General features: G+C 34.6%; 1 protein-coding gene across 2 annotated transcripts; it reads right to left on the bottom strand.

Annotated features, from left to right (window-relative positions):
- Window positions 1–7,928: 7,928 nt before the first annotated feature.
- LOC131022803 (thiosulfate sulfurtransferase 16, chloroplastic-like) lies at window positions 7,929–10,649 on the bottom strand. Of its 2 annotated transcripts, none has more exons than XM_057952328.1 (7): window positions 10,489–10,649; window positions 10,288–10,375; window positions 9,176–9,282; window positions 9,001–9,074; window positions 8,664–8,734; window positions 8,530–8,583; window positions 7,929–8,178 (listed from the first exon to the last, which is right to left on the bottom strand). In XM_057952328.1, the coding sequence occupies exons 1-7, from the start codon at window positions 10,554–10,556 to the stop codon at window positions 8,104–8,106; spliced, it is 537 nt and encodes a 178-aa protein (XP_057808311.1). In that variant the 5' UTR covers window positions 10,557–10,649; the 3' UTR covers window positions 7,929–8,103. The 2 variants fall into 2 exon arrangements, with proteins under 2 accessions (XP_057808311.1, XP_057808310.1); XM_057952327.1 differs by having other exon boundaries at window positions 9,176–9,286; window positions 10,289–10,375; window positions 10,489–10,648.
- Between the last annotated feature and the right edge of the window lie 1,237 nt (window positions 10,650–11,886).

An 11,886-nucleotide genomic window follows, 5' to 3' on the forward strand; every position in this document is an offset into this window, starting at 1 on the left:
TTATTTGTTATTATATTTATAAAATGATAATTGAGTTGGAATCAATTTTACATACATACAAAAGTATTAAAACGATCCTTGTGCATTGCAATTGTGTAAATGCTTTTTTTTTTTTTTGATCGGAAAAGAAGTATATTAACACCTAAGGGAGGCATAAGAAATGCCCAACATTAATTACACAGAAAGGGTGCCAAAATGCAAGAGCACCAAGAAGGAAAAGAATCCTTCCATTCAAAAAAACCAAAAATAAAGTTCCAACTCCACATTCTTGCTTTAATTTCCAAGCAAGTACTCTTGATATCCCAAGCAATTGTGTAAATGCTAATTCCTAATTAATTACATACATTGTAATATGAAAATTCCTTAATTCAAGTTACTAACACTGAAATTATTTTCTAAATTTAGTTATTGATTGGAAATAGATAATGTATAGTGACATGAGAAAAATAAAAATAAAAAAATCAATCCAACTAAGGGAAAAAGGAGAACATAAACTGCAGTGACAAAGATAGAAATAACATAAAACTATGCTACTAAACCTACTTTTCAAAATTCTCCTAAAAAAACACTTACTTTTCAAAATCGAGGCAACATTGGTGATGTTCATATTAAGCAATGAAACTCAATATTTGTCCTTCCATCCAAAAAATATAAATTTTGGCCATTTTTACGTTTTATGACTATTTTGCCCTTAATTAGGACGGACCGAGTTCGGATATATGCCCAAGTTGGGCTTCAATCCAGATTGGGGCGCACGGGTTATAATGGTACAATTGGTACAAATGGGTAAATTCGTGTCAATTGTGTCATTCATTATGTACATTTGACACAATTATGTCTATTTGTGTCAAATGTAACTGAAGATTGAATGATTGTACAGTTGTGACAAATTTATGCCAATTGTGTCATTCATTATATACATTTTAACACAATTATGTTCATTTGTGTCATGAGAAACGAGAGACAGAAGGAGAATCACATGTACAAGGTTGAGTTGGGTAGAGTAGGATTCGCGGGGTTAAGAATATTTTGAACCAAAATTATAAAAAATTACCATAATTTATATTTTTTAGATGGATAGTCGAAAATTGAGTTTCATTGCTCAATATAAACTTAAAATGAATGCAAATTCTCTTTCAAAATAAGTAGCATTGTAGCAAGAATTTGCCTTCACAATTCCAATGCGCCTTTATTGTATTATTATTGAATTTCATATTTGTTTATTTATTGTTAATTATGAGTGTTTTGGATAGCACTTTGGTACACAATTGAATGCTTGTCTAAAATTATTTCACGAGATGTTCAAATGAGATTTTGAATTGATCGGGTATAAATAAAAAAAATTAAGAAGACTATTAAACATTTTGACTAAGTGCATCACATTTAAAACATTAATTGATTGTATTTTGAATTTTACAAGTCTTAATTGCAAGGGATGAATAATATATAGAAATTAATAAATAAATAAAAAGAGAGAGGAGGGGAAGGCTTCTGACAAAATAGAAAGCGTGTTGTGGAAGGATTTTAAATGGTCCACTAATAGTCACATGCTTCACTTTCTTTAATTACATTCAACTTCTCTTCATCCACTAGTTTATATACTGCACTCGGTTTTCATTGCAACCTATGGGCTATGGATGCTTTCAACTTTAAATATAAATATAAATATAAATATAAATATAAATATAAATATAAAGCACTCGGTTTTCATTTCAACCTATGGGCTATGGATGCTTTCAACTTTAAATATAAATATAAATATAAATATAAATATAAATATAAATATTAATGAATTTATGTCTAGATTTGGATGAGTTGAACACGTTGTCATGTCCAATTTAATCCGTATATTTCAGGGCACGTGTAGTTATTACTTTATCGTTCCCATTATAAATGTTTCATTATTTTTAGACATACAAATTTAAAAATATTACTTCAAGCACTCTATAAAAGTGTGCTCTTATTTTTATTTTGAATCTCATTATTTTTAAACACAAAAATTTAAAAATATTATTTCATTTGTTCTATAAAAATGTGCTCTTATTTTTATTTTGGGACGTCACATAAGAATGTGCATTTGTCATTTTTGAACACTACCCCACCACTAATTCCTTATTTTTTACTCTTATTTTATAATAAAATAAATAAATAATTGCATAAAAGAATCACGAACTTTGCCCGAAATCCATTTTTCCCATGATCATTAAAAATTTCATTTTTTATCAAGTACTTTGACATTTGTTCAATTTCCCTACGATTTTTTCCCCCTCAAATCGAAATCGACATGACGCTGATGTGGCTCGCCGACACACGCCATTCCAGTAAATTAAACGCTGCGTTTCAGTTTAAACATTAAAACCCTAGTTCCTAAATTAAAACAGTGTCCCTCTTCTTCCTCTTGTTGCAGTATCATCGCACCATCTAATTTTCCCTCTTCTTCTTCTTTCTCGTTTTCTTCTTCTTCAATCTACAAGATGTCTTCTTCTTCCTTCTCTTTTGGTTCTCCATCTAATTTCATTTTTAGTAGGTGTAAATAAGTAGCAAAGGTTGAAACATCGCGTATTGCTTGGCGAAGCACCGGCCAGCAATCAGCACCACCAATGGGCGAAGCACCTGCGCCATCAATCGGCGCACTGGTTTGAAAGACTGAAAACACAAAGATTAATTATGAGGTATATGAGCGAGTAATCGGCGCCACTAGTTTAGAAGACCAGTATACGAAGACTTCCACACTGGTCTGGAAATGAACCCTTCGGCGCTGCATTATGCAAACTGAGAGCAAACGTTAATTTCATTTTGCCTGAAAAAAATGAGCAATTAAAAGAAATTAGAGCTATTTTATTATTATTTAATATTATATGTGTAACTTAAAATTCATATATATTTCATGTCAGTGTTACGTGTAAAATTATATCCACATCATTGCTATGTCAGTTTTCGGTCATTGCAAAAAAAATTGTGGGGAAATTGAACAAATGTCAAAGTATTTGATGAAAAATAGAATTTTTAAAGATCGTGGGGAAAATGAATTTCGGGCAAAGTTCGTGATATTATATGCAATTAACCCTAAAATAATTCACTTTTCAACTTTCAATACACTCATCTAACATCTAACATTTTATTAAAACACGTGCCACCAAAAGTGATGCACACTTTTGTGAAAGAGAGATAAATAAATTGAAATTTATAAAAGTAGGCATAGAAAGAGAAAGTGGTGGGCCAATTAATTAATTAGTCTCTTAGTTATTTGCTAATAAATGAGATATTTGTAATTAAACATCACATTATAAAAAGTGAAATATTTGTAATAGAATGGATGAATTATTATTATTATTATTATTATTATTATTATTATTATGGTATGCAGGGCGCCGGATGAGCAAGGACGATGGCCTAGATCCAAAAATGTACTAGTATATTTTTATGTTTATTAATACTCCCTTCGTCAACGAAATTTATGTCATATTGCTTTTGAACAAGAAAATAGTGGGTAATATTGAATATTATTGTGAATGTATCGTGGTTTCTCTTTAATTGTACTTTTTAGAGGATTGATGAGAGATGAATTGTGTAGATCTTACTGTAAAAATGAATGTGATATATTTTTTATGAATTAATAAAAAAGAAAATTATGGTATAATTTTTATGGACGGCGGAGTATAAAATTTGGATATAATTTTAATTTCAATCCAAGAAATTGATGTACAAGAGGCTTCGGATAGATTCAATATTTAAGTTTACCAGCCAATTTTTTTATGACTAATAAAATTCTTTTTGGTATGATATGAGTATATCGCAAGTTTTTGAAGGTAAATAGATTATTTGTTTTGTTTTGTCCACGTCACAAATTAAATTAATGAATGGCATGCAACCTGACATCTCCATAACCACACACTTTTATGGTAGACAGACATTACTCAAAATTTTGATTTTGTTAATCAAAATTATGATATCAACACCGAATTTAACCATGAATATTATATGTGGACCCAAATATTCAATTCGTACAAGAAACGAAGATTCTGTCGGATCCTCTCGGGTCGGGTTCTGCAAAACTGGTTAGCAGGGCTTATAGTTTAATTAATTTGTATTATTATATTCCTCAATTGGAAATCGGAAAGCTGATGGCAACTACCTACTGATTCTCACATTATTATTTCTTCGTCGCTAAGATAATACTTTCATTTATTGTAGCTGAATAATACTAATATTTAATTTCATTTATTTGTCAGGATAGGCATAGGTAAAAAATATTGGAAGCTGTACAATTTTTTTCTAAAAAATTGCATGCATTTAAACAATAATATTTATTTATTTCTTTCTTAAATCTAGATTAATATTTTTCCTTACTTCTAAATGTATAATCAAAACATATTCTTTAAAAAGAAAGATGCATAAACAATTTTCGACGTCACCAAGAAACTGCGAAATTCGATCAAGACATTACTTAAGAAATGAAATAACTGAATTTACGTGATTTGGTTTAAAGGTGTGTTTACTTTGGTAGTAAAATTTTCATTTGAAAAGAATGGATAAGAAAATGTGAGATAATATTATATTTTTCTCCTTTTTTTTTATCATGTATTTACTTTGTTAGAAACAAATTGAAATGTTGGAAAATATTTTCACATCCTCCCAATAGGATAATATTATCCAACATTTGTGAGAAAATGAGTGAAAAGGGACTGCCCGAATAAATTTTCCAGCCTGATCGGAAAAAATTATCCATCATAGGAAACATGTGAAAATGATTGAAAATATACTTTTTCTAACTTTTTCTATCAAAGTAAACACATCCTAAAAAGAAAAAAATGAATGTACTTTATCTCGATGAAAATTACAATAACACATACGTGAATAAAAAAAAATCGTAGCTCTCAAACCAAGAACATTCGTGACTATTACTTTCTTTCTTTTTTGTATTCTAAAATTGAATATAAGAATTTTCTCTCCGAGTACAAGAATCGACGTTGGAGATTGGCATCCAATTAAGCAACAACTAACGGTGTAATTGTTATTATGCTAACAAACTCCAGTAGACCAAATTCTAACGGGGGTGGGGGAAACATCACAGGGGACGTCTTCCGTCAAGAACTACTGTTCAATATCCCCTCCTTCAACATCCAATCTTTAAACTCCAATGCAGGCTTCTCCACCTTGAAGACCAATATACAATATGGTAAAATTGAAAGATCATAAAAATATACAATATGGAAAGAGGCACTCTCCCGTGCAACTTATTTTCGAATGGCACTACTTCAACATACAAATGACACTTGAAGATCTTCAAGTGTCATTTGTATGTTGAAATAGTGTCATTCAGAAATATTCAAGTGTAATTTCCCGAATGAAATAGTGTCATTCTGGCAACCAGTTGCACAGAAGTATTTGTGATATGGAAAAATATTATCACACCTACAACTTATAATAATATTATCATGAATTGAAGTAAAAATGTGGAAAAAGAGACTGTTCGGAAAAAAATTCCTCCTGACCGATTTTTTTTTTCCCTACAAAGAGTGAAAAAAGGAGAAAAATGTATGTATTCCATCTTTTTACATCTCTCAATTAATTCTTAGCTGACAAATAGGGCTGTCGATTAGTTCGGGTTCGGGTGCCATATTTCACTAACCATTTCTGAACTGTTTTAGGTGTTCGGTTACCCAATTCGGTTATTTGGGTATCCGAATACCCATTTAAAAAATTAAAACTCACAATAATTTGCTACTTAGAGGATTTGAACCCTAATCTCCAAAAAATACACAAAGCAACTTATCCACTAAAATAAAGCTCATTTTTATAATTTAAATATAACATAATTTTATTTAAGATAAAAATTGATTTTTTAATTAATAATTAAAAAATAATATATATATATATATATATATAATTAAATTACGATTTGGATGCCTAGACTTTTAAAAGTGATAATCAATCTAATTTCGGTTATTGAATACTCGAACCCAAAAATTTCGATTCGATTAATGGATTATTCAAAACCCGATAACCAATCAGACAACTCTACTGACAAACCTTAACTTGCTAATAAACCCGACATAAATCATATGTAGGCACACTTTTCGCAACATGCCCGCGTTCTATTTTTCTTAGGGTTAATTACGCCAAAAATCATGAACTTTGGGCCCATTTCCAAAATTTTCATGAACTTTTTTTTTATATCAAATTTTCCATGAACTTAAGGGCGTGAACAATTTTGCCATGATTTTGAATTACCCCCAATTTGAGTGCTGACTTGGCACCATTTAAGTCATCTGAAAGCTGACATGGCACCGGCGACGATGTGAAGAAACGACGTCGTCCGATACTCGTAATACTACGTCGTTTCTAGCCCCCGTCTTCTTCTCTCTGAACTCCGGCGAAGAGCCGCCCACCGGACCGCCCCTGCCCTCAGTTTTGCAGAGCCCTAGTTTCCCAAATCTCTCTTTCCTTAATCTCGCCAGAGCGATGAAAGGCGGCGCGAGGTCGGGTGGTGGCGCCACGCGAAAGGGGGCGCAAACCCTAGTGAGGTGTGAGGTCGGCGGCACGAGATCTGGGGAAGAAGAAGATTTTTTGAGGGAGAAGAAGTCGACGATGGCGATGGATGTTTGGGGAAGAAGAAGAACAACGCGAGGTTTGTGGTGGACGGCGGCGGTGGAGGTATGGGGAGAAGAAGAATTTCTGAAATGATGCGAGGTCTGCGGTGGACGGCGGCGGTGGAGAATTCTGGATTGATGCGAGCCTAAAATTGAAGACGACGAAGAGTTCCAGAGCTGACTAAGCCTTGCCAGAGTGCAGAGCTGCCATAGGCAGCTCTGCCGACTCAGCTCTGCCCCGACTCTACGACTCAGCTCTGCCGACTCTGCTCTGCTCTGCCGATCTCTGCTCTGCTCTGCCGACCCCCCACTACGTGCCACATCAGCTCGGTATTACCACGTAGGCGATAAGTCAACTTGGTATTACCACGTAAGCGACACGTCAGCTCGGAGCTTCACCGGAGCAAAAAAGCATGGAAAAATTATTCAACCCCTTAAGTTCATGGAAAATTTGGAAATGGGGCCAAAGTTCATGGTTTTTGGCGTAATTAACCCTTTTTCTTACTTATTAAACTATATATTCACGCGTTATTTTTAGAGACGCGTGACAATTTATTTACTAAAACTTTGCTTATCATAATCAAACTACGATTTGGACGCCTAGACTTTTTCTCTTATTACTTGTACTATACTTTTTTTTCTCGATTTTACTTGTACTTTTCATACTACAATTTCAATCATATTTAATGCATTGCATATCTATCACACATTTTTTCACGATAAAGGAAAAGTCGTTCTTGACCTAAATTAAATTCCCTTCTACAAAACTTAAAATAAACGGGAAATAATTAATTACCTCCTCTTCTCCATGATTAAATGTGGACCATTTCTAGTAAGGAGTACATAATACATAACAAGGGAAAATAGACAAAGACAGTTTTATTCTTATTAATTTGAAAATGACATATTCAAGTTCATCTATGGGTTCCAATTGGACAAGATATTCTAAAATTTAAAAAGAACAAGGTTTTATTTTGAAGAAAACGAATTTCATATTTCAGATTCCCTTTATACTTTACACACTCTCCCAACCATTTTTGAAACTTATGCCCCAAATCTCACCAAGCTTTTGGTGGATGAAGAGAATTAAAAATATATGTTTATTGGTGTGGGCTAAAATAAAAGTATGCAGTTTTGAAATTCGATGCAAAATGACATATATTTTAGGCAGTCATTTATGTTTATTATTTTAGGTTGCATGTGTTTGTCTAGTTGTTAGTTTGGACTTATTTATAAAGCCCTTAAGTAGTGTTAGGAGTAAAGTTGCAATCCTTTGTTATTAGGAATTGAGTTTAAAGTCATTGTTATATATGGTGGTGGAAGCCTCTCACAATATTTGAAAACCATGATTTAGATGTCTCATCAATGTACATTTATTAAATATATATACAAACCAGCTGATTCAGCCCTTTTCTCATATATATGGATAAGAAGAAATTATATATGAAACATTAGTATATGACATGTACATTTCATGTTTCTTCACTTAATTTTATTCCCTTTTTGGAGATCATGCTGTGGAGGGAAGTCCATTTTGTACCCAGGCAGCGTATCCTCCAGCCATGTCAGTAATTCCAGTGAAACCCTATAAACATACATCAATTAATATACTATTTCTCTATGCAAATCTACCATACCAACACCATATAAACAAAACAAATCAGATTTACAGCCTAGTTAGGTGAACTATATTGAGTTTGACCTCTATTTATATAAGTAGGAAGAACGAATACACATATGAAAATGTGCATGAATAAAGTTAACGGTGCGTCCTGTTATAATCGTGAAGATAATATGCTAGGCCAAAATCATTGCACGTATTGTCTGATACGCGGGTTGTGTTTTATGCCATGCTCAGTGTAGTTCATCCATTGGGTGTAGCATGCATTGAAGCTCAGTAAAGTCATCCTAAAAGTCAAGGCAAGAATGAACTTACAGCAGAAACGAGCTCAGATGCAGCCATTAACGACCTTTTCCCCAGCTGGCATCCCTGCAACGGAGAATTTTTTAGCACACGAAAGAAGAAAAAGTACTAACTGAGATAACTAGTTTTGCTTTTGCGGAACTTACAACAATAATCTCATCATCTTTGCTAAAATGAGTCGATACTTCTTCCAAGAATTTGGGGTTCCTGGCCATACCTGCTTGAGCATATTACAGCTTTATTAGAGTTGCAGAATTTCAAAACCTGAATAAAGTATTTCCTGTCTAGATTGTATAAACCAATTCCTAACAAATTCCGATTACCTATTTAAAAGTTTAAGCTATTAACAAGAACCGGACTCTCTATGTTAGGCCGGCCTCAATCAGAATCAGCTCGAGGACTTCTTCCCAACACTTTCTCTAGCTACTACCATATCACATTACAACTTTTTCTAGTCACTGTATAAGATTTGCAAGGGCAAACCTGTGCCACGCCTCAACATGAAAGGAACATTAACAGCACCAACGACGTGGCCAGCACTAAATTCCTCGGTGGTTCTGCAAAGCAAGAAATTTGCCAATCAGATTTGTTCATCAGTCCTAGAGAGTAGTCATACTCTATAATTAGGAAACTTTGACTCATTCAACAAAAAGATCACCTAACATCCAGATAACGATGACCGGCTTGAAGTAGTTCATTTGCGACACGAACAGGGACCGATGTTGGGACAGCAGGTGATTGCGCATTCCCGCTCTCTGCTACCATCCCACTGCACAGAATCGTCAAGACATTGATCATTTGTGACTTTTGGTTCAAGAATGAAACAAAAAAAGGTGGTCCTAATGGTACACTGATTTGGACAAGGGCTAATGAGCCCTTAACAAACATCACAAATGTTTGCTAGCCTAACGACAAGGGAAATCTACACAACCAGCAACACATGTAAGGCAAGTTCAAAATCACGTTCGTGTACATTAGCAGAGGCTTTCAATAAGCTAAATTGAGAAAGAGTCCCAGTTTCAAAATTTATTTAAGAAGATGATAGTGCGAGAAAATGTAGATCATCCAGTCTTGAGTGGAAAAATTTGGGAAATTACCCCCTAAACCAAACTAGATTCCACAGCTAAGTGAAACTGATTTCTCAAAAAATGCTAGTTGCTAACGAGCTATGACCAAAACTTGGTGTGTGCGCCACTTGGGATAATTTCAGAATATCCTTCATGGAGCAGGATAGCTACTTGCAAGATCTGTATTTTATATATATATATATGGGTTCATGGGTGTAGTTCCACGGAGAATGCTATATATTGAGATAATGAAGAATAACGAATATATCAATAAATTCTCCGAATAAACCAATAAAACTCATGAATAGACAGAAAAAGTTCTTCATGCGGAACGTTGTTCATTGAAATTATTGACTTATTCGCTTGTTCCAGATTCCTTCTTCATTCTCTCAGTATATAACATTCTCTATTGAACCTTTCTCGTATTCCGGCGTTTCCATGTGAGACATTAGTGAAATTAAACAAGATTTGATTTGATTATTTCTTCCACTCAAATAATTGGGGAATTATGTTTCGTAACAGGAATAATGGGCGCAAATGCAATTGAAGAGCATGATGCAATCGAAATTTCACCACTTCAGAGACCAAGAACCGAAATGAACAGCCTTCAACAACAGCTGAATGCCAACCCAATTTTATGCAATTCAAGCTCTGTGCCTTAACCAGAGATATGAATACATGAAATCCCAGAAAAGAAGCATTACCTGAAGCCGGGAACTCGGCGGCTGGTGCTAAAACTACGTCGTACGATCGGCCCAAGCTGATTCTTGATCACCTTTAGAGATGCACACCTAAAACATGCAATAAGAGCATCTAAATTTAGGAACTGAAAATTGAATTATTACCTAAAGCATGCAGAAATAGGATGGTGAGGAAAATCATAAAAAGAAAAGTAAAGTAGCACCTAGTATTTGCATCTTGGGGAAGATTCAGAGGAAGTAAGGCAGCAGAAAATGGAGAGATGGAGCTCATTTGCTTCTTTCTTTGGTTTTTAGAGGCAAAGGAGATATGAACATATGATTGTATTATGTATGGCTTGTGGCATGGGAAGTATATATGGAGTTGTGATATTTTTTTAATTTCTATGGTTTCTTATTACAAGAGTATATCAAGTTTGTGTACTAGATGAGACTGGGACCCAATTTCCGCAGTTCCAATATAAAAATTCATTTTTATATATGCTCAACGTTAATTATACATTATTATCTATTACTCGACTATCAGTGCATATATCAGTATATGCGTGACTTATATATGTATCAAATTCGAATACTTCAATGTAGTTATGTTCGGCTTAATTTTTTTCATATAAACATACGCTTTCGAAAATTGAATACAAATATATTTAATACTCTAGCCTTTTTTGCACAACCACGTATACACATGTTATTTTGCAAAATATACGATAAATTGATTTAGCATCAAACATAAAAATGATTTCGACACACAATATCCGGACTAATGGATAAATTGACACGTAACAGACAGGTATTTGGTTTATCGGTTTTGTGAATGCCCATATCTCTGCAATTTGATGTGGATAATTTCTAATAAGTAGATTGTGACATATGTCTGAGGTGGCCCTTTGTATTTTTTTTTTTTTTGAAACAGAAAATGACCATTCTATTAATCAAACCAAGTCATCAACAATAACATCATTGAGCCAAACTGGAAAGTCATTTTCCCAGAACACAATCTGCCCCGTTCTACCAGCATGTTGGGCGAGCAGATGCGCCGCCCTATCAGCAGTCCTTTGCGCGTGAAACACCCCGATGAGCATGCTATCCCTCGCCGTGCGGATTATCTCCTGGATGTCCTCTGGAAGAAAGTCACGGTCATCATCCGGAGAAGCCATGATGCGTGCCGCAAGTAATGAATCAGTAAAAATCTCGATTGGGAAAACCTCGCTGTCAATACTTTCCATCAACCCATCGACGACCGCCATGACCTCCGAAATCATCGCATTAGACGACGGTCCTCTCGCCTTAGACACAGCTTTGATGACCCTCCCCCTATCATCTCTGATAATCACCCCCACTCCAAAAGCGTTTTGGCTTGGGTTGAAGCACGAATCCACATCGACGCGGAACCTTCCCTTCTTCGGGCACCTCCAACTTTTCTCCCCCACTTTCACCCCCATCTCGTACTCTGCCAAGCACAAAGGTTTCGCAGCCTGAAAGGTATTCCAGAAGGCGATGCACTCGCTTTCGCAGGGTGGATGGATGAAGCTACCGTCTCCGTGTGAGCACTGGCAGTGAAAAGACCAAATTTTCCAAAGCAAAATAGCCCATAATTCAGCCTC

Source organism: Salvia miltiorrhiza, chromosome 4 (genome assembly GCF_028751815.1).
Source record: "Salvia miltiorrhiza cultivar Shanhuang (shh) chromosome 4, IMPLAD_Smil_shh, whole genome shotgun sequence".
In the NCBI taxonomy this organism is placed as follows: domain Eukaryota; kingdom Viridiplantae; phylum Streptophyta; class Magnoliopsida; order Lamiales; family Lamiaceae; genus Salvia; species Salvia miltiorrhiza.